Raw genomic sequence first — 25,394 nt, 5'->3', positions numbered from 1 at the left:
TAGGTATATTACATAAATTTTATTAGGTATTAATTTTGTTTTATTTTCTTTCTTTTTTTTTTTTTGTACTCTTTCAATTTTATGTTACCTTCCATTAAGAAATTCAGTCCATTTTTATAAATATATGTTTTTATTATTACGGATTTATTGTGATGTTATTTTAACAGAAATCTTGTTAGTATATTATATTTTTGGCATCACCTTTAGTTAATTTTTTTTATTTGCATGTGATATATAATTTATGAATTTTGTATATTTTATGTTACTTTATTTATTTATTGTAAAATGGCTTTGGTTTCGTTAAAGTTAAAATTAATTTTTACTCTAATGTTAATTATAACAAACATTCCAAAATAAAATTAATAACATAATATAATTTATAAATTATAATATTATCATTATATCTTTATAATTATTATTGTAATTAGTGTATTGGCATGTAGATACACAAATATATTATTATTATTATTATTATTATATATGAGCCTTTAATTAAAAAAATATTTATAATTTATTGTACCTATAGCTGTTTAAGATACAAATGTTTTGGAAATCCTAATAATATTTCTACAATAAGAGATCAATATTTACTACCCAACAATTAATATCAGAAAAAACAGATCTTCTAAATGTCTGTGAATCATGAGTGACCATTGTTAGTTTTATTTATTGTGTAATAATCAATTAATATTATTTAATAGTTAATACTATAATCCCTTGTTATTTTTGGAGATTAAGTTCAAGCAAAATTACATAAATAGCATAACTAGGATAACAAGACCATAAATCATTGTAAAAAAGAGGTAAAGTTTTTTTTTTTTTATAAACAGTATTTAAGGTTAATATTCTTGTTTATTACATATTTATTAGTTTAATGTATTACCTATATATTTTTAATTAACTCAATTAATTAATTTTACTAAGAATATTAATTATCTTTGGATTATATTAGGAAGTATGAAAAAACTTAATTATATATGTTTGTTTTTTATTCTCTTTATCTTGGCTAACATATTTGTATGGCATCAGTAATTTTTGAATTTTTTTTTGGACCTTTATGTTCTTTTAGTGAGTGTCAAGTTAGTCTATTATAAAACTTATTTGGTTAGTTGATTAACCTATAAAAAAACTTTACAATTTCTTTTTTTTTCTTTAGTTTGTTTAGAATATTTAGGTTTGTTCGTAATTGTAGTGATTTCTTCCAGTTTCTCTCATGTAAGCTCCTATTCATGGTTTAACATAATTTCTTCTATGTATCTCTATTTCATTAAAACCTCTTACATTCCGAGAAATTATTGCGATTAAATTTAACGTGATGCTCAGATCGTCAACTTAATCGATAAGCACAACTTCCAGCCACACTTTAACCAACAAACACTTAAGGTCGAAGATTAAAATTCAATATCTTGTTTTTGATTAGAGATTTAGCGATGTTATAATTTTTCCAATCCTAAATGTTCAGGATCTTCTTCCACACTAGAAGTTGAAAAATTATTTATATGTAATATGCCTTTTAAGCATCGCCCAAAATATCAACTGACAACTAAACAATTGGCGATTATTAATTTTACATATAGTAAAGTACCTTATATTGTAAATGCCTGATAGCGGCCCGAATTCAGTTAGTCGTTTTTAATCCCATATATAAAAATATAAGTATTCCAATCGCATCCAAACGGCAAACACACATTGGTTCACAAAATAGCTTTTATAATTATTAAATAAATAAAATATTTTAAATACTGTATTGTATTGGGCCTATTATTTGTATTTAAAATCAAATACTTTTATGTAAAAAATTTAAAAATTCAAAATAGTTATTTGTTATTATAATATTTAATTATATAATACATATTTTAGATTCTGAACGGAGTGATGAATGTATTGATTTTACAATGATGTGTGTATTTTTTTTTTTGTGTCTGTATACAGCATAAGTAGTCAAAATAATGCTTCAATTTCAAACTTCGGGAGTGGTTTCCGATGTCAAAGTGAATATCTTTGGTGCATTATAGAGGTAAAAAGTAAACATTTTCCAGCAGTTTTCAAAAAAATCGAGAAAAAAAAAATGACTGAAAAACGGAAATTTTTACGCAAAACCAGTTTTTGACCAAGTCGATTTTTTTATATGGTTGTAATTCAAAAACTAATCACTGTAAATACTTGAAATTTTCACCAATTGTTTATGTTAGTGTTATCTATATACAGTTTAATTTTCAAAAAATTTTGACTTATTTTGAGTTATTTATAGACCATTGAAATTATAGATTTTTATGAGAATTTTTTTTTTGAAGTATCCATAAAAAAATGTTGAAAATTTAATACAAGGTTTCTTATGAGCTGTTTTTATTGTAGCTAAAAAAAATTAAAAATCGTTTTTCATTTTTTTTTTTTTATATAAACGTTTATAGTTCAAATATTTACGAAATCTATCAAAAACGCGAAAATTTTTAAGTAATTTTGAAGTTGAAAAATCATACAATTTTTTGTGTTTATAACTAAGGATTAAAAATACTACACTATGTTTTTCCTAAGTTTTCCTTCAAGTAGCTATAGTAAAAACTCAAAGCATCATTATAGGAAAAATTTTAAGTGCGTTTGAATTTTAAATTTTTACGGAATAGCGTAACGATAACGATTTATCTTCAAACGATTTTTAATATTTCTTAATATTCAAAAAGTATAAGTCGTAGATACTTGAAAATTTTACCAGTTATTTAGATTGGCATTTTCTTTATATGATTTAATTTTCAAAATATTTTGACTTTTTTTGAGTTATTTATAGACAACTGAAATTATTTTTTGAAGTGTTGATAAAATTTTGTTGGTCCAATCAAAATACTTGAAAATTTAATACAAAGTTCCTCATAAGTTATTCTTATAATAGTGATCAAAAAATTTTAAGAATATATAGGCACAATTTTTTTTTATTAGCATTTGAAGTTCAAATATTGACGAAAATTCGTCAAAACCATGAATATTTGCAAACTATTTTGTAGGTATAATTCATAAAAATGTTTGTATAAGTAGCTAAGAGTTGAACATTTAATACAAGATTTTCCATAAATTTAGCTTACAATAATTATAAAAAAATTACATTTTGGTGTATTCAAGCGATTAAAACATAAACCACGGAAATTTTTAAATTTTAAATTTTCACATTGATTGTACCACAGATTATAATATATATATATATATTTATATAATAATCCTACAGTAAAATAATAAAATGTATATACCTTTATGACTATATGTATTATACAAGATGATTATTGTGGTTACGAAATGTTTTCATAGATATTAGAGAATATCTATGTATGTTTTACTACAGGCGGAGTTGGGAGGGGATATTTTCCTTTAAGCATTACTATAGAGCTGTTATCCTAGACCAGTGGTTCTTAACCGGTGTTCCGTGGACTTGGTATGTGTTCCGCCAAAATTTTAAAACCAGTGAAAAAAAATTCTTTCAAAATAGAATCATTTTAGGTTTTATTGGTTTATTTTTGTACACAAAAACGTTATCGTGAACTTTTGAATTATATAATGTGTACTATAGTATACTATATAATATCTGTAAAAATCATCAGGCACAAATATCTCATACAAAGTATTCAATTTCTAATTTTTAAATTTTTTTAAACTCTTTTTATAATTTTATTATTTTTTAGTGACTAACACTAACATGTATGGCATGCAAACAATTTTACGCTATACATTCATTGTTTAATATATTAAAAAATTAAAAATGTATGTACTACTATTTTATTCTATGGTTGTGTTCCGCAAAAATCTTATAAAATGTTAAGTGTTCCGTCATTCGAAAAAGTTTAAGAACCACTGTCCTAGACTAACAAATCATCTCCGTTCAGAATCGTTTTTCGTATACAATGATACCTATCATCGCATTCAAATTTAATCTACCCTTGTCCTAAGTTCACCCCACCCTCTAATATACAGCAGAGCGGTACCCACTTGCCCGCTTTTTTGTATTTCATTTGCTAATAGCTTTTGAAATCGAAATTCATATTTAAATACTATTAATATTTAATAAATTTCCATCATTTAAATTTTATACCTATTACCTAACCTATCGGACGCAATCGGGATAGGTGAAAAGGTAAAAAGGTAATTTTGAGCCGCAATTGGGGGGGCGACGCTCCCTTATAATATAGGTAGGCATTTATATTCTCTAATAATGCATAATGTATATAGGTATTTATTTTTAACAATACAACAAAAATAATTAAAAAAAAAAAAAATACGGCATTCATATAATATAATAAATAATAAGTAATAATAATAACTATGAAATATATGAGTTATTAATTAGTTTATGAATATTTTCGACATAGTCGCGGAATTAACCAATGGATTATATAAAGTTTTATGGTGGTTGCCAGCTGCACTGATGAATTCTTGTGACAGTGTCGACAAATATTTTTATTTTCATCAAAACTATGTCTTATATTAAGTTATATGTGATAAAATTGACAATGATAAAACTAGATAAAAATTTTTCTTTTCAACTTTAAACTCTTAGACGGTTAAGAAAAGAGGGGATAAAGTACTTTAAACATTTTATGAAACGTTCAAAGAATACGTACATACCTACATTTCAAGACTTTTCTCCAAAATAAAATTAAAAAAACAAACTACTCGAAGTTTGTTTACATTTTTTCAAAATTAAAATTTAGAAGAACTGCCTATGTATGAAGTTTAATCATTGTCCAATCGAGATAGTTGAATTGCAATTAGGTAGATCCAATTTTATCCTATAAATAGTGTTTTCAATTATCCATTATTGTAAAATCATTATTCATTACATTAATCCTATACCGCTTAGAATATTAAATCGTTCAACACGCTTTTTGTATCAGTTAACAGTGTAATGTTTATATGATGTGTTCAAAATGTTTAAAGCAGTATTATATATTAATATTATGTGTAGTATTACTTCCGCATGATAGGTACTCTTTTTGTATTGATAATTGATCATTAAGTATAGGATATTGTTCAGCATTATAGTGTTAATAACGTAATATTAATTCCTATTTGGATAACGTAAGATATAATGTATTACGATAAATAGGTATATATGGCTACCAAGGCTATTTTTTTTTTTCATTTAATTTATGGTAAACTATAAATCAAAGTTCCTATGTAATAACATAGAACACTGAACAATAGTAAAAGCGTAAAAACGTATATTATAAATTATAATCGCCAGTCAGCCAGTAGCTGGCTGCTACTCATTCCATTCAGACATTCGTCGTTCAGAGTTTCAGACCCTTGATTGTGGGTGGTGGGTTTGCACTTTGCGACTTGCGTGTTGAATTTGAATGTCGTGATTTCCCACTATCATTCGATAATGGCACTGTCGGTCATGTTTTACCAGGTAACGGGTATATGGTTTCCCTACTCCGCGAAGTGCATCAATATACGCGTGCGCACGACGCGGTAGTACACCTCGAGGCCCGCCGGCCGCCTAGCACTTTGTCAGTTCGGCGTTGCGCAGCGTTCGTGGTGATTATTGCGCTTTTCGTCTATTGTTCGCTGTGCGCGCTTGCTCCAGTCGCGACCGTGTGTGCGGTGCTCATCATCAACAGACCACTCGTCGACGATTCGTTTTCCTCGCGGAAAACTTGCAGACGACGACCACATACGGACACAGCTGGCGTTCGACGGGACAATAGACGATTCTTTGCGTCTTGAAAATACGTAAGTACATTTTTGTTTTTCCGTCTTATAACGTTATTGTGCGTGCAGTAGTCGCAATGGTTTCGAACAGGTCTCGTTCCCCATTTTCTGTTGCTATTAGTCATTACACCGGAGCAAGTGTTGCAATTCGCAGACAAATTCGATTCTGGGCGCCGCACCTACTGGCTACACATCCGCACGTCGCTGAGTGTTTTTAAGTTGTCCGTTGCCGTATCGTTCTTTCGGTGTTATTGCCGCCGCTCCTATTCCTGCACGCGCCCTCCGACGGCGTATTATATTCGTGACAATTGCCAAAAAGACGAGCGTGCTCGAACGACGGTGATGGTAGCATTGCAGAAGGTATCCCAATCGGAAATTCGTGTCGTCCACGGCAATTAAAATATTTACAACGGTCGTGTTAGTTTACAGGCGCGCTCAGAACGTCGTTAATTACCTACCCTATAATTTTTTAATTCGTTATTATCGTAGTTTTTTAATCTCGACCTTTCTAATCAACGATAGTACAACAACAATAACAATAATATTATGGTATTGATTTCGTATTTTTGAGCTGACCAACTAAGTCTACTTTAATAAAAACACTAGTCTGGTATACCAGTCACCAGGGCTGTCTTAAATCTTTTTGAGGCCCTGGGCAATAGTATAAAGGGGCCTCTACAACTTGAACAGAATACTATTTTATTAAAACAGGTAAATAGGGAGGTAATAGATAAGAAAAAGTCTAGATTAATTTAACTATAAATGATTTTTATTTTTTTATTTCACATTAAATTTAGATACTTAGTATAATATTAACTTAAAAATCATTTTAAAATAATCCAAAAATTTTGAAAATTCTATTTTTATTGAAGAGAAGTTCCTACCTTTCTAGATTTAAGATTGGCAAAATTGTTAATTACTTCTTTGAAGTCTATGTTTTTAAACATATCACATTCTATTGACATCAATGACAAACTGTTCAATCTTTCTTGTAGCATTGTACTTCTTAATTCATTTTTAATTCTTTTCAATTTGGAAAAAGAGCGTTCTCCATTGCATTTAGTTACCATCTTACTTAAAAATATTCTTAATGCAATTTCTACATTTGGAAATGTGTTTTCAATTTTATTTTTCTTCAAAAAATGATATATTCCTAATATATTTTCAGTTTCTTCATTTGGGTAGATTACTCGCTCGATTAATCGTCTCAAGCATTCAAGCCTATATATTTATCTGATGCAACCATATTATGCTTATTGTAAACTATTTTTACAAATTGTAAATATTCTATTAAATGTTAAAGAAAAAAAAAAAGGTAATAAATATCGATTGGCTGGTGATCTGGCAGGAATTAGGGGGCCCCAACAATCGCGGGGCCCTGGGCACGTGCACAAAGTGCCCAATGGGAAAGATGTGCCTGCCAGTCATTCATCTGATTCTACATCATCTAAAATCTAGAAATAACTATCGATATTTTCATACTCTTAGTTTTGTTGCGCTTATAGATGCCTTGAGGTATATAGTATCTAGGTATACTTAGTATATCTTAAAATTCTATTTAAACGCGTGTACATTTTCCAGACCTACCATGAATCATAACATTCTTAACAATTCAATATTTTTTTCACGCTATTTGTGGTCATCAAATGTTTTGATTATTTACTTCTTAACCATGTACCTACTATCTACCTACAAATTTATTATTTTTTGGAATTAAGCATCTCAAATGTATAAAAATTGCCCTTGTAATTGGGTCATTTTTTTTCTTCATACCTATTAAGTACCTCTTTATGTTTAAAAACACTCTAAAACTTCAGATCTATATAGATTGCAATTCTAATTGAAAACATATTTTGTCTCATATTTTATACCTATCTACTTGAAATACCTAATTGTTTTTCCTTGTTTAAGTTATCAAGGTCTAAATATGGTATAGATACCCACTGATTTTATGACAAACTATTGACCACCAATAATTACTAGGCTGTATAACATAAAAATTTCATCTTTCAAATAAATTATTTCAATACACAAATAATATCTTTTATTCCACATTCTATTAAATAATTTTTTTATTAATACCTAGCTATATACATTTATTATACAACAACAATGTTTAACATACAAAATTTGAAAAACACTAAGTACTACATTTTGGATATGGACAAATATAGATTAGGTACTATTATTATTGTATATTGATTAGATTAAAATTTGGTTAGTATGTTTGATATATTAATACTGTACTATTTTTGCTAAAATAATACATTTTGTGGCATACCTAACTTCACTACAATTTCTTTTATCTACTAAAATGCAGCTGACATGACTGTGGATATACCTACTCTCTTCATAAAATTTACTTATAATAATTTAGTAATAATCATAATTGATATAAACTTAAATTACTTATTAAACAATATCATTGTATTATTAATTTATTATAAATCTAAGTTTATGATAAAAACCTTTCATGATTGCCACTACACAATTTATTCACAAATATACTGCCATGTATATACCATATTATGTACACGTATAAATTTGTACTTAAATATTTAATAGATGAGTGGGGTGACAGAATTCATGGCAACTCTGTATCAACACTTTATTGCTTGTGTAAACATTATCTAAATTAGATTACAATATTACCTGTGTGTTTTTTAAACTTTATCAACGAATATTAGGTTAATTATGATATAGTAATAATACTTCTTTTATAAGAATTTTATGAATTCTTCATAAAAAATTTCACACCACCCTATTAGAATAGTATTAGTCATTAGACACCACTTATATCATGTACAGAAACTTTTATATTTTTTCTAACTTCACTAATTAAGATAGTAGTTTATGAAGTGTTGCTATTGGATAGCTTCTTTTTTCATGTGTCGCATGCCAAATTATTATATATATCAGCATACATGCTTATTGTTAATTTAATTACAGATTGTTTGTTTTAAAATAAAGATTTAAAAAAAAAAATAATGAAGATAGTAATAGGTTTAATATTTCAAAATTTATCGAAACTATAAAAATTATTTGTTTTAAAAAATATGAGGTTTTGAGGTAATAATTATTAATTTACATCCTCAAACTTAAACTAATTATATTTGCACCATGGTATTTATTATGCTAAATTCTGTATTTAAACTGGTCTATAACCTTTTTAAGAATTATTCATTTTTCCAAATTACCTACCTTAATAACAACATTTTAGCCATTAGATATAACCATTTACACAAATGACATCACAACACTTATTACAAGAAACGATCCAAATGATATATTTAGACATTTAGCTTATTACAAATTAATTTAAAATAAATTAAAGTGACTAATCAAAATAAATTCAGTAAAATCTGTATTTGTATTGTTTATATTACATAGATCCCACCATGTCTTAATTTCTAAGGTATTCTAATCTCAATATTTTTGTAAATATCTTGTCATTTTTATAAAGAATGTAAAGAATGACTGAGTTTTTACCTTGATCAAATGAGAAATTTCAATAGACAAAAACGTTTTTCCATTATTCAATTATAAAATCAAAGATACCAATAATTTATAAATTCATAATACAAAATTGTCTTTTAGATCTATTTTTTATTTGAGCATACAAGATCCGATTTTGGAGCTTAACAAAACTATTTCAAGTTTGTATAATACAAGCATCCACTTGATCACTGTATGCATGACAGCTAATGCACTTTAGTTTATCAAATTAATTTATCAGTTAATTATAAAATAATACAAAACATTTTATTCAAAACTATAAATTCATACAAATCTATTAGTATCATGAATTTTGTTAAAATACAGCCTATAAAATCTAGCGATTGACTAAAAAGAAAATATAAAGACCTACCTATTAAACTTAAATAATATATAATATATACCTTGGTACCTACCTAATCATCATCAACAAATATAGGATCTATGAGTTTATGTAGATGGTCTTCTTCATTCTCATATATTTTATATCATTATTAATTTCTATGATAAATATTTAAAGAAAACATCTGTTAAATTTATTGTGTTGATTCACATATATAATATGGTGAATATTATTTTATTACTTAAATAAATAAATATATTAAAAAATAATAATTTAAAGACTATATTTAGATTTAGACTAAAGTTTTCCTTTTATAATTTATATCCTTATTCATTTGTGTTATATTTACCTAAAAAAAAAGACCTTATTTGTTTATAATGCTAAAGTATAGTTTATAAATACTTTTTGTATAATTTCTTATACTTACAGATTCTATTTTCAAGATAAATATCTACAATGGTGCTGTATTATGACAATAATTTTTACTGAAATCAAATTGTTTCACTTTAGTCAATTATTATTAACACATTTTTAGATAAATAAAGTACAATAAAGTAATTGTTAAATAATTTTGTTATTTATTAAAAAAAAACTTGTAAATTATAATAGATAAAAATATATAGTTAATCAGAAAATTAAAAAAAAAAAATTAAATACCTAGTATAATTATGTACCTAAAAGTTTTTATTAAATGTTAAATTTAATGAAACTTATGTATGTGTCCCAAAAAAACAATGTTATTCTTCATTTGTATTGTTTATTGTTTTTTAACCTAAGCGTTAACATCTTATTTTTAATATATTTTAAATAATGTAATATTTGAACATAAGAACTAAAATTATGTTTTTTTAATGACTAGATTTTTATAAATTTTACACTCCAATTTTCACAACAATAGTCACACGTTTGCTGTATTCATGTCTTTTACCCATCATAATATCTAAAGTAAATCCATTTAGTACAATAATGAATAATGTGCAGTTAAATATTATTGTATTTATATTAATTTTATTTTATTAAAAATTATCTTTATAGCTATTATAAAAAGTAAACTTATTTTGTCACAATAGGTCTTATTAGCTTCACTATACTTGGAATAGTCCCAAAAAAAAAAAAAAAAAATACATACATACAATTTTATTCACATAAGTGTGCCGCGTGCAATATGCATATTTATTTTAGATGAAATTTTTTCTCTTTTAATCACTTTAGACTTATGAATGTCTGTATACATTTTAAGTAGTTAATTATTACTTATATTAATAATATTAATATAGGTATCTTACCAGAATTTTGTACTTATTTCATTTAATTAATAATTATTTTAAAGATGTAGATATTCAAAGCTAAGAAAATCTTATTTTATTATAATAAAAAAAAAATATTTATTTTTTGGATATTTTTTTTTTTGCAATAAATAAAAAATTATGTATTTGTAAATGCACTTATCTTGCTGATAACTACAATTTTTACTAGAAGTTATAAGTATACTTTGTTAAATTTGTGCTTACAATTGTTCCAATAATTTTTCTTTCATTATAATACTCTTAAATAATTATTTGACTGTATTTTTTTTTTTTTTTTACTTTGTTATGGCCCATGGGTAATTATTGTAATTAATAAATCAAAAAATAAATTGGTGACAGCAGTTGAACAACAAAAAAACAAATGGTTTTAAATTTTAAATAATATATGTAATTAAACAGACTTCATTAAATATTCCAATAGTGTTTGAAAGTTTTCAGTTTAATATTATTTTAAAAATGAATTATGATTTTGGAATTGTACTGATTATTTAATTTATTAAGTATTTTTGCTGATCTGACCATTCTATTTTAAAGGTAGTATTTTTAATGCTTTATAGCAGATCTTATTGAATTTTCCTTGTACTTATCTTGTAAAAACCATTTTAGTTTACTATTCTATTTTTTAATTGGTTGTTGTTTCTCTAGAACTGATACTCTTACAATTTACAAATAATCATATGATAATGCATATTTTTATAACAATTAAGTATTCTATAAATATAAAAAAAACAGTAGTTGTTATATGTACCTATGCAGACTATGTAATTTTATGTATATTATACCTACTTAAAATATGATAAACTTTTTGATTTTGTGATTAAAATAAATTTAATTATGTATTACAAGTGTTATATTTTAACCGATTTTAAAAAAGAAGAAAGTTCTCAATTCAACTTAATATCTGTTTTATGTATGTATCCATTTAATAATTACTGATACCATTATTGCGTTAAATAATTCAATAGCTTAAATTTATGTAAGTAGGTTCATAAAATATAATTCATTATTAAAAATTAATTAAAATATACATAAATATTAAATATTTTGTGAAATTCTTTCCTATTTTTATTTATAAATTAGCTTATTTGATAACACTTTTTGTTTAATTCTTTTTAATTTAAAATTAATAATATATAGATACACAAATAAAACTTTTTATGAGAATATAAAAATCAGTTTATAGTGCTAGAAAATTGTTAAGATGATAACTGATTATGTGATATAAATTTATTTCTCATTTTGAGTTTGAAAATTTTTATGTTCTATGATTTTAGATTTATATGTCGAGTGTGTTGTACAATATATTTCTAAGGGTTGCTGTGAATTGCGTCCCATTTTTAATTTTTTGTGTAAATTGCAGCCCGGGTATATTTTATACATACGTAAATTGTGCCCAGGGTATATTTTTTATATATGTAAACTGCTGCCGAGGTATAATATAATTTGTATAAAATCAATTTATTTATTAAAATCAATATTTTCTTTCCTATTTTTCAGACTTAGGACTGGCAATATAATTGTTTTAGTATTGGTATGGTTAAAAATATTGGTTTTGCTGTTTTTTGTTTATAATTAAAAAATGTATTATTAACAATACTAACAAAGTATTAGGTAAAAATGTGTATCATTAAAAAAAAAAAATTGTAATTAAGAAATTGGTAAAAATTTTAAGATCATTTCCGCACATAGTCTATCCGAGTATTATTTTTTTTGCTTGAAATTCATACATTTTTTAATTTATAAATGTTTCTTTTTCAGTCATTTTTTTGCTTTTTATTCCCTGACTTCTCAAGCTGATATCTACATCTTAGATTATTAGTTATTAGTAATAACTTATTACTAATCTTTAAATTGTACAGCCCACCGGAAATCAGAATATCCCAGGCCACAATTTACAAAGTATATGACTATGACCTTTTTTGGGGTACGCAATTTACAGACTCCGATTCCTAGTTATAAAATGTGTATAGTTAATTTTATAATTTTGATGATACCATTATCTTACTCCTTTATTAATTTATGATTATCAATGGATAGTGTTTTAAATTTACATAGAACTGACAAATTATTACTATAGTATGTAAAAATGGGTAGGAATTCTGCGTCATATATTAGAAATTATTGTGTGTATTATTGATTGTATTCGTATATTAATATATTAATATTAAGGTAGTTTTTGTTCATCATACTTAATAGTAATCTTTAAAAGGCTTCCAAGAATTTTACCGGAAACTTTTTGCCACGAAAATTACCGAATGTTTACAACATTTAGAGGAATTGATGTTTTAAAACTTAAAATAATATTATAATTTTATAAATGTTTTCCTATATAATTATGTTAATGAATAAAAAATAAAAATTATGTTATTTCTACATTTGTGGTCGATGAGATGACCACAGAACTAACCATAATATATCATACTTAACGTTCAAAAATAAATTTTTTATTTGACGATTCTTTTAGACATTTTCATACAAACCACAAGGTATTTTCGCAGAATTTGTTTGTCCAATTACTATTTACATATCAGTGTCTTAACTTTTTAAAAATTTAAAGGTTTAGCAGTTTAGAATTATAGTTATTGATAATTTGTTTCATTAAAATGAAATAAAACTTTATTTTGGTTTCTGTGCACTTATTTTACTTGATTTACGAATCTGAATTTCTATAATTAAATTTTCAAAACTGTATAGAACAATGATTCTTTAATTAAGATGAACCCACATTTTAAAATATTAATGTATATTATAAACTATGGACCTACATTAGATCAAATTTTAAAGGCGATTGCCACTTGATCAAAAATCTGATGGATTAACAACACACTATTATGTTTGGGTATTTTTAGAAATTCATTTCAGATTACCCTCCGAACTGATTCGTCATGTGAGTGTTATTTCCGGTTCTAATATATAATCGAATATTAAAATGTAACATAATATACCAATACCATTTACATAAAATATCAATCTCAAACACCTTTAATACGTTTTCTACATCAAGTGAATGACTGTTTCAACGTTCCCATTAATTCAAATAATTTTTATACTTTCCAAAAATTAACAATTTGAATAATAAATGAAATATATATATATAGATTTAATAAGAATAATATATGATAATGATTGAATTATACAATAGTCAATAATAGTTTTCTATACTATATAAGATGTATATATATAATTATTATTGTAAATTGTGTAGTTTTATTATTTGAAATAAAACATTCCTGTTGCGTTTTTCAATATTGTAATTAATATTGTGTCGACTTATAAACCTGTTATATTTGTAAAATCGTTAAATTTTAAGGTACTTATTATTGAATTATTATTGGTTATTATTTATCCCCCAAAAAAGGGTTGTTATCAATTTGAAACTATTATATTTTAATCATTCTAATTTGATTATTTTTTCTTAGTAAGAGAAGGTTTTATGGCAATTCTATTTTTTCCGGTATTTATGGCAACAACAATGTTTATCAATCTATATGGTATATAACTGTTAAATTATTTCAAACTTCATCAATTCAAAAAATGGTATTTTAATCACGAAAAAGGTTATCTAATTATTACTTTAAAATTTAAAATCTAGTATCAATAAAATAACTAGTGGAATGAAATTGTAAAATAAATTTAATAAAAATATTATTATTATGTATATAGTTAAATCATATAATAAGTAATAACAATAACAAGTTCTCAATATCAATAAAATGATACATTAAAAATTTAAAGACCTTCTGAACTAAGAAAGTATCATAAATATTATTCAATTAATGATGGAAATATACCCAAGTTATGTTATACAATTAGAAGGTATGATAATAATTTGTATACTTACTTATATTTATACTTAGTTAATAAACCTAAAACAATTTTAAAATGTTTATAATAATTATAACATAGTTGAGATAACAGAGGTACTGAAACGTAATTTACCGAAATAATTTTAACTATCTAGTTTTTAAGTGCCTTAATTATCCAATACATTATATTTGGATTAGATTAAACCGTATTTTCCGTAACTGATAATGTGATGTTGATTTAATCGAATGCTCTTTTATTAAATTGCAAAATTTATTTATTTTTTTCCCAATAAATTGATTTGTAATGGATTTGAACAGGGATTTTAATGAGTTTTGACATTTTCAATAATTACATAATTCCAAATAATTTTTTGTAATTAAATGTTTTGTACATTTATACCTATTATACTCAAATATAATTCAATATAGACAATTGAACTTTAAATTATTTTATTAATTTGTGTTAAAGTTTTTTAAATTTTTATCATAAATGCATATGTATATAGTTAGGTATTTGTTTTACATTACTTATGTTTATTAATTGTTAATAACTTAACGGACGTATCAAACTTTAATAATAATGATAAGAATTTGATTTGTTAGAAATTAAAATACATTTCCTTATCTCCCTATTGGTTTAAATTAAAAACCCATACTGATTAATTCATTGCTATTTATTCCGTGTGAAATTTAAAGTAAAATTAATTTTTAAACCATTAAACCTGCGTTTTTTTAATTGTTACTAATTAGTATTATTAATAAGGGACAATAATTTATAGGTACTGTACAATACAAATTTATTGTAACATTTAGATAATGTTTTTACTGTAAATTGCATATTCACCTCAATATTTTATAAAATTATTAAATGATTTTTAATAAATTCATATTTCTATTATTTCTATATTAAATTTAGTATAATATAATTTACATATTTCAAAACAAAATGGCTAATGTGAAATTTTTCTTACATTTTTATTTTTTATTGATGTAAACTATATGTTTTGTTTGTTTATCCTTTAATTAAAGTTTTTGTACCTATTATTGAATGATGTTGATAATAATTTATTAATAAATTAATATGAAAACTATGTATTTAACTAAGTATAGATTTGATTGAAATTAAAATTATTTTTATGTGTACAGAATTAGGTGTAGTATAGTATAGGCATACATTATGTAGATTTGTCATTAAATTATTATCTTATTTCATAAAGTTCTAACGAAATAAGTAGTCCTATTTACTTTTCTATAAAATAGAAAAATAATTTTGTTTGAAGTGTATATTTGTATATTTTATATTATAAATTTATTTATATTAATAAATTTATACTAAGAGTGTATTTATTTATTTATTTTAATATTAGTTCATTACATAAATGTCCAGTTTTTGTTGTGAACATTTCTGGAAACTATTGGATAAATAAATAATAGTTTAGTGACCTAACCTACTTAATTGTTTGTCTCAAGGAAAAGAAAAATACTTAGTTAATTTCAAGTAAAACTAAATTCTAAAGTAGGTACTTGCATTGACTGACCTATGATAAAAATAATGTTTCTTCTAATTCAATAATTTTATTACTCCGTAACCTTCCTCAGGTATCAATTTTAAGTACTTATTGAAGTGGCTGTTAAGATAAAAGTGCCCGTTAGTTTAAATAAAGATATTCTAATACTTTTTATGTATCTATATTTGATTTAATTGCACATTTGCAATTCTTAAAGATTATTTTATCAATTGTTTTTATTATTTTGTCGATAATGATGAATAATATTTTACATATTTTATAATATTAAATTAACACAATTCATTTACTTAATGATAATGTTCCTAAACTAGTTAACCAATTAAATCTAGGTTTCATAATTTTTAGAAAAAATTAATTACATTTTATGATACATATTTTTATAAAGATACCTAAAGATTTTTAATAAATACTTTTGTTAATAATATTTAAACTATTATATTTGATTTATAGTGTCTATCTGTTTACTTTATAAAGTAATTAATAATTATACTTATTAAATTTAAATACATTAATCTACTTGACACTCAAATATAATTTATTAAAATAGGTAATACTAACTAATCGTTTCATTTATATAATATTATGATGGGTATAGATTTTTTTTTTTTATTATTATTTGATGAGAGAGTTTGATAATAATTTAGTTATGAGTATTCTTAGAAAATAATATAGTATCTTAAAATAGGTATTTTGGTATGTTTGTGGTGTACAAAACCCGGAGAGTTAGTTTTAATATGTTTAAGTAACATATTATTATGATACCTACTCATAAAATATTTCTTAGCTGATAAATGCATTTATATTATTTACGAAACAGTATAGGCAATATAGTATTTTGTTTTGTTTATGGTAATGGCGACTGTAAATTAAACAATTTTTATCTTTTAGAAATAGATATTATTTGCTGATGTTACATTAGCAAAACTATGTAACATCGTTATGCTTACGACCCACATGGAATTTATTATTAGTTCGGGTGTTTCATTTTAAATTATATGAGAATATTTTCGTGGAATATAATTACGCCGCCAAATAATAAAAAAAAAAAAACTATATTAATTTAGGTAAGGCAATAAAGTATATTTTAAATTAAATAACTAAAAATCGTTTTTATAATAAAATTGTTTTGGAATATATAACATAGGTATACATCCGTCTGAAGTTAATTTCATTATTAATTTTATATTTTTAGAATATTACATAAAACAATGATGACTTATAAATTTTCAATACTAGTTACTTAGGTAAAAAGGTTTAATATTTATGATTTAATATTCGTTTCAAATTGGTATGATGTAGATTTCAATAAAAAAAATTTTTTTTTTAAGTAATTAATACAATACAATACAAATATTTGTAATCTTAAAATTAAAAAAAGAAACAAGTCGGGAAGAACACTTGTCGTCTAATGACAAATAATTACAATTTTGAGTGTTTGAAATAAAACGTGTACTTAATATAAAAATAATATCTTTGTTCGACTGTCATATTACTCATATTATCTTGTTTTGTTTAAAGTAGTTTTAAAAATTGGCGTTATAACTATGATACGAGCGTCATCGTCATTTCTCTAGTTGTAATTAAACGGCTACAACGCGCGTGCGCAGTTTAATGTAGAGTTTCATATTATAAACTGTATAATTTACAGGATGATTACTGTAAACACCGAATATATTATGAAAAAGCATTAACGTTTTTAAAAGTATTTTCGAACATAAGTCAAAAATAAATAACGTTATTGAAAAGAAAAATTATATTTATAAAATGTTTTATTATTATCTTAAGTTTTTTTACTTTTTGAAACGCAATCAATTGTCAAACATGAAATAAATGGTTAATTAAGTACTTATAAATATTTGAAGTTCAGATGAATGTTAGCAATCAGTGTTGAGAGTACCCGTAAAGTCTTGGTACCTATGCTATTTATTTTTCTAATCAAAATTGAAAATATTTTAAAACATTGGTACATTTTGAGATGATTAATTGATTGTTGGAAGTATATTTCAGTATATTTCTTTCATAAACTATCAAGCTAACAAAATTATTATATTTTTTTTATTAATTTGATTCATGTGTATAACCTTAAGTATAGTTGTAATAACCTGCATATATTATATAATATTTATGGTTGTGTATTTCACGGTCTGTTGTAAGATTTCGCTGTTTTATGTTTACAATAGAAATAATGATATATTTATGTAGTGTGTGTGTGTGTGTGTGTGTGTGTGAGATGTAAATGTTATAATATGTTACACTGTAGTCATCTACTGTTATTGATATTATTATTTATTTTTACAGATTAATTAAAAATGGGTCGATACAGTGGAAAAAAATGCCGCCTCATCACCATGTTTTGGCTGACAACGTTTTTCTTTTTGGTAGAGATCATCGTCGGTTATATTACCAACTCGATGGCCCTTGTTGCGGATAGCTTTCATATGCTTAGCGATGTCGCCGCGTTGGTGGTCGCATATTTATCTGTTAAAGTAAGAACCAATATAATAGTAATAATGTGATGTCGATTACAATATCTGTAAAATTATTTTCAAAGATTAAAGTTATGCATTTAAGATCTGGTCTTAAAAACTAGCGTATAATATCATATATGTATACACTTCTATCGTTTAAACTTTTAAATACATTCTTGCTGTTATAATATTAATGAACACACATACCTATTTAACTATAATGAATAGAATTGAAATATACGTTATTGTAGTTTGTTTGAGTTTTATAACGCAGTCATTAAGAGTCGTTAAGAATTAATATAAATGTAATTAAATACACTTGATCCAGTCAATAATCAAACGCGTTCTTGAATAGTTATAGTTATTAGTTCTTGATACTTGAATACGTATAATTTTGTTATGCAAACATCGTGATTAAATATTATATTAGATTGCGCTTTATTTAATAGCTAAACGTACTATTTGACAAGTATCTAGAAATTTAAAAAAATTATTCTAAATTCCTACATTTTTAGAGATATTAATATTTCGATTACAGTTAACAAATAATTTTTACTTAGATGTCACCAAAAAAATGGTCAAAAAACACATTTGGATGGGCCAGAGCTGAAGTACTTGGAGCATTAGTAAATGCTGTATTTTTAGTAGCTTTGTGTTTTTCAATTACTGTTGAAGCTTGTAAGAGGTATGTATTTTATCTATCTAAATAATGTGTTTAAATAAAAATGTTATCTATAATTTTTTTTTTTTTTTTAAGGTTTATTGAAGTAGAGACCATCCATAATCCCAAATTCATTGTTGTGGTTGGAGTTTTGGGATTGTTTGTCAATATTTTGGGTTTATTTTTGTTCCATGGTAATATATTATTCATCTTTTCACAAAAGGTTTTCTAATTTATATTTGTGACAACCTTTTAATATATTTTAGCTCATGGTGGAGGAGGACATGGTCATTCACATGGTGGTATATCACGTAGCCACACACGATTAACTCAATTAGTAAGTGCTGGAGCAAGTGCCAATGCCACTGATGACAATGATAATGACCATCGATTCAATGTACCGCTTAATCACACTCATGAATCTTCTGCTGGTCATATGAATATGCGAGGTGTATTTTTACATCTTTTAGCTGATGCTTTAGGTTCAGTCATTGTGATTGTATCAGCTTTGGTATGTATAGATATTTAGATTTTTATTAAATTTCTCATGTATTTTGTTTTTATATAATGTAAAAATAAGACAATAAGCTTATTTTTCTGATAAATATTGTTTTTTATGCAAGTTTGCTAACAATTTTACACTTTCTATGAGAAAATTGTTCATAAAATAATTTAATTTTATACATTTTTCTTTAAAATATTTAAAAGCAACTTGTTTATAAAAATGACTAATTGACTATAAAGTATTTATCCATAATTGTTGGTAGAAACATATTTAGCTAATACTTTTATTATTAAATATCGCATTGAATATGTATTTGACCAATTTAGCACCAATAATTTATCTACAAGGCTGGGCAAGTTAAACTTTTAACTAATTTAATTTACCAAGATAACATATGCATTTAAGTTCAAAGTTAAAATTTAGTTTTTTTTTCAACTTATAAAAGTTATAAATTAATCAAAAAAAAAAAAAAAGTAGCTTAGTTAAATATCAGTTACTTTTTTGACCCCAAGCGAAGAATGAATGTATTGATTTTGTAATGATGTGTAGTTTGTTTTTTTTTTTTTTTTTGGTTTATGAGTACTAGGTATTTAGCTTTGATATTGAACTTTGAGGTAGTTTTGGATTTAAAATTAAAAATGTCCAGTACTTTTTTTATAATTCGAAAGCAAATAAAAATTAAGGAAAAAATAGTAATATTTTCTAAAAACCAGATTTTTACTAGATTTTTTAAAAACAAATCACCACAAAAACTTAAAATTTTCAACAAGTATTTATATTATAATTTTATTTGTAAGTTATAAATTTCAAAATATTTTAACTTTTTGAAATATTTATAGACAATTTCAATTTTTTTGCTATAAATATCAATAAAAAATATATGAATAGGTGAAGTGTACAAAAAATTAATTCAAGGTTCTTAGGAAGTGGTTCATTTCCCAATTTAAAAAAAATCAAAATTGTATCTTCACAATAGTTTTTATAAATATTTAAATTTTAATAAAATTCACGAAAATCTTGAAAAATAATAATTAATTTCTAGTTAGAAATACATAAGTAATTTTTGTTACTTTCTTATCTTTTTTAAAAATAAAATTTAAAATTTAACTTATTTTAAGCTCAATGAATAGTATGGTAAATGGTAATATAATATAGGTTGTAAAATGTTTAATATTTAAATAAATTGTTGTAGTAATTTAAATACTTTACTTATTAATTTACTATGTTTTTTAGTTTTATTTTTTTAATTATTTATATCAAATCTATTAATAGAATATTATTAATTACACAATATATTATATTGAATATTAATCAGTTAATATTAAAAATAAAATATTTTATTTTATAGTATTAGTTGACTGTTAAGTTTAATGATTCTCAATCGATTTTCTGTAGCACATAATGTTCTGTGAACAATATAAAATATTAATGCTACTATTACCAAAAAAAAGTATTGTGTACCACTGGTATAGACCTATAGTGTTTGTATATGATATCAATATTAAAGTAAAATTATATGATCTTCAACTAAGCTATTCTGTAATCATACTTAAATAACTAGCTAAACACCTATTCCATGATTATTTACCTACCCATACTTCAGCACTAATATTTAATAGTTAAGCTTATTGCTTATATAAAAATAAATATATTTTTTATGAGAAAAATAAAACAATAATTATTAACTATTAATTAATAATGAGTATACAATCTTTGAAATATGTATGGAATATTGGGTAAATTAGTTTTAACTATGGTTACCCTCTTACTCCTATAATTACTGTTCTGTTTAATATCCATTTACCATTTATATTAAATTCTATGAATATCAGAATATGCAATTATGCTATTATTTCAAATAATTATTTATTAGTTAATGATAGTACATACTCTTTACAGAATACATTATAAATTTAATAATTTTCTTATTTCACATAATATTTTGTATTTATGCAAGTCATTTTGATCACTATTGTAGAGTCCAGAAATAGTGCAATACTTTTTCCATAATACAGTTTAGTAGGTGTCTATTGAGATTTCATATAACATTATAATTTATAAATAATATTTGATGTTATCAATTATTTATTTTTTTTATGTTAATAAAAAAAAATATTTATTAAATTCATGGGGTTTATATAAAAAAAAGATTAACTTAATGTGACAATAGAATTAATTAGGTATCCTTGAAATTATTGCATATCATGTAAAAAAATTTAACTTTAGTTGTCATTACTCTTAGTAGTTAAATAATGATACTAATATTGATTACCAGAAATGCTGGATAAATACTGCAATACATAACTTAATTTTCTTTTACATTTTAATTTTTGAAACAAATATAAGGATAATAGATTTACAGTTTTTCTTAGTTATTAATTTGATTATTTTTTATGTGGACCATAGATTTTGTTGCAATTGATGAAAAGCTAGATATTTTTTTGTCTATATTAATTATCCATTAAATAAACAATAGTATTGACTTCCTAATTTTAATTAATTTATGTAGATTATTTTTAAATTTTGCTTATTTTTAGATTGTGTGGTTAACTGATTGGAAATACCGTGATTACATTGATCCTGCTTTAAGTTTGTTAATGGTGATAATCATTTTACACTCAGTGTGGCCATTGTTGCAAGAGTCTGCACTTATACTACTTCAAACTGTTCCTACTCATATTCAAGTAGATGCCATACAAAAAAGACTTTTAGACAGAGTTGATGGAGTTTTAGCTGTACATGAGTTCCACGTGTGGCAATTGGCTGGAGATCGAATCATAGCATCTGCACATATCAGGTATTTATATTGTTGAGCTTAATTTCAATTAGTGAATTATCTAATATAATTTTATTTTTATGTAATTATTACCAGGTGTAGGAATTTACCAGAATATATGAAATTAGCAGAAAAAGTTAAAGAATTTTTCCATAATGAAGGTATTCATTCAACTACTATTCAACCTGAATTTGTAGAAGTTGAGGTATGTTGTATAATATTATCAATAATTGTCTTATTAGTATTAATATATTTTGGTTTTATGCAATATCTTATTATAGGTAACCGAAAATAGAAACGAAAACCAAACTCCTACTGAAGATTGTGTATTGGATTGTCCAAAAACCGACATTCCGTGTCAATTGCAAACATGTTGCGGTCCGTCAAAACAGGTAAAAGCATTTTAAGTAATACAATCGTGAAACTAATAATGTTATGTATTGTAATTGTTTTAGGGTCGCGAAACTCCATCTCCAGTTGACACGCCATATTTGTGTCGACAACGTAATACTACTTCTGTTACTATTGACGCCACCAACAATTTACAGACTTCCAATGCTCAAGAGAGTGAAATGGAGAGTGGTGCACTATTGGGTGATAGAATTAACAATTGTCGTACTTCTGCAGGAGGATTTATTACTGGTGGATAGTATTTTTTCTAAACTATAACAATTTTGTTTTTGTTTTTTTTTTTTTTTTTTTTTATATATATATATATATTATTATTATTATTATTATTATTATTATTATCATTATTATTATGATGATGATAAATAACTAAGCACATGGTTACAATTGTACCTATTACATCAACAAGACCTACCATGTAAAAATAACAACAAAACAAAAAAAAAATAATATATTTAGTGAGATTTGTATCACTCCTTGCAGTGCGCAATGTTAAAAGATCAAAATTATATGTGCTCTACACATACATTTATGTAAACATCAACAAAATAATTTTAAGTTTATTATATTTATAAACAATTGTAATGACTTATTAATGCTCAATTGTTGACATTTACCATAGATCTGTATTTGTTTGATGATGTAATATTGGATGAGCGTTGTAAATAAAAAACAAAACTTTATAAACATTACAATTTTTAAAATTGATTTTTTTCAATTTAATTGATTATTTATTTAAAATATTTTCGACTGTCAACTAGTTATAATTTAATACAAATATTTTTTTTTTTAGCTTGTAACCCATATTTTATTTTATTGCCTATCAATTAAGACCGTTTTTAAATATCTACTACTAATATCAAATATATAAATGTATGTTGATATGTATACTATTAGTTATAATAATAATTACAATTTAAGTTTAAATACAATTTTTGGAATAGTTAAAATGATGTTTTATATAATATTAATATAGGATTAATATATATTTATGTTTTCGATTACAACAATAATAAAAATAAGTTTATATTATAATTTCCATAATGTAGAAAAACATAATTGAGTATTATAATATGTTTAAATACACATTATTTTTTTATTCAAATTGTGTAATAATTATTTAATGTACCTGTTCACCACAGTGACGTGTTGTAGTAATAATATGCTGGTAAGTTACATTTCCCATCTGCATAATTATGGGTACATATTACACACATTTATCAAATCTACATTTACATATTTTTATTAATGGTTTTTCAAAAATATCAGAAATATAAAAAATAATACTAAATAGGAACATATTTTATATTAAGTAGGTTACATTTTTATAGTAATATTTTTTGACCATAAGATTCAAATTTCAACTATATTATGTTGAAAATTATAAATTATAATATATGCCTAATAATTAAATATTTAGCTTTTAGATAAAAAAACTTAATTAATTATATTTGTAATGTTCATGTCTGACGCCAAAGTATTTAAATGTATAATTGTATAACTTTTTGTTATATAAAATATTTAATATATTATTTTTACAATAAATGTGTTGTAGATTTAATTTAAATGATATAGTTTTTACAGTTAAATACTTCTTGATTGACACATGCTGTGTGGAGTTTTGACAAAATAACGAAGAAAGGAAACAATATTGTTATTTATTTAATTAAAATAAATAAGCTTTCAAAAATACTTAGTATATTCCTATGATGAAGTGTTCAATAGACAATATAATTCAGGAAGTATGATACTTAATGATTTGATTTAAAAAGAAAATTTCTCCTACTAGAATATATTAAATAGCTCATGATAGCAAATTATAGATACTTAAATCATTGATGTGGTATTTACACTAGGTATACTTTGTAAGGTAAAAACTAAGAACAGTGGAGCACATTTTAGAAAACCAAAAACTACTAAATCAGACTTGGTTTAGGCAAGTAAGGTTAGTAGTGTTTTGTTAACAGCTGGTGATTACTAAAATACTACTTGAATGATTACTGTGGTATATCATTCAAGTAGTAATACTTGGTACTGAAGTACCAAATAAAGTATGTTTTAAATACTTAAATATCAACATTATTTTTACATGGCTAATGGTTCAGATCAATTAAAAAATGTTAAATTTGTTTATAAGTGAGCACTTGCTTCACACACGCTATTTAAAAATACATTTAAATAGGAAATTTTCAGATTTCATTTATTTTATATAGGTAATATGATATTATAGGTACCTATTAATAATACCAATTTAGGTATGATCATGTACTATAGTATTGGTATATCACAGCTTATCAGCATTTCGGTACGTACTAGTATTACATTTATACAGGGGAACCTTTGTGGTGTGGAGGGGGGGGGGTCAGGATATACCCTGGCACCCCTATATTTTTTTGTTT

The 25,394-nt window shown here is 24.2% G+C and overlaps 1 protein-coding gene across 2 annotated transcripts; it reads left to right on the top strand.

The window, feature by feature from the left end:
• Window positions 1-5,487: 5,487 nt before the first annotated feature.
• On the top strand, window positions 5,488-23,691 carry LOC112592508 (zinc transporter 1). Of its 2 annotated transcripts, XM_025336583.1 has the most exons (9): window positions 5,488-5,718; window positions 18,476-18,663; window positions 19,206-19,330; window positions 19,403-19,500; window positions 19,573-19,817; window positions 22,349-22,608; window positions 22,684-22,792; window positions 22,869-22,979; window positions 23,043-23,237. In XM_025336583.1, exons 2-9 carry the CDS (start codon window positions 18,487-18,489, stop codon window positions 23,235-23,237), a joined length of 1,320 nt encoding a protein of 439 aa, XP_025192368.1. In that variant the 5' UTR covers window positions 5,488-5,718; window positions 18,476-18,486. The 2 variants fall into 2 exon arrangements, with proteins under 2 accessions (XP_025192368.1, XP_025192369.1); XM_025336584.1 differs by lacking the exon at window positions 5,488-5,718 and having other exon boundaries at window positions 18,481-18,663; window positions 23,043-23,691.
• The last annotated feature ends 1,703 nt before the right edge of the window (window positions 23,692-25,394 follow it).

The sequence above is a fragment of the Melanaphis sacchari genome, unplaced genomic scaffold, assembly GCF_002803265.2.
Source record: "Melanaphis sacchari strain LSU unplaced genomic scaffold, SCAv2.0 Contig178_pilon_pilon, whole genome shotgun sequence".
NCBI classification, from domain to species: Eukaryota; Metazoa; Arthropoda; class Insecta; order Hemiptera; family Aphididae; genus Melanaphis; species Melanaphis sacchari.
This window is presented reverse-complemented; position numbering and strand designations above follow the sequence as displayed.

What these genes read in the sequence shown, in the direction of transcription:
- LOC112592508 (XM_025336584.1), top strand. Translation starts at nt 18,487, where the DNA reads ATGGGTCGATACAGTGGAAAAAAATGCCGCCTCATCACCATGTTTTGG. An exon ending in ACTGTTGAAGCTTGTAAGAG is followed by an intron (nt 19,331 to 19,402) that starts GTATGTATTTTA and finishes TTTTTTTTTAAG; the next exon opens with GTTTATTGAAGTAGAGACCA. An exon ending in TTGTGATTGTATCAGCTTTG is followed by an intron (nt 19,818 to 22,348) that starts GTATGTATAGAT and finishes GCTTATTTTTAG; the next exon opens with ATTGTGTGGTTAACTGATTG.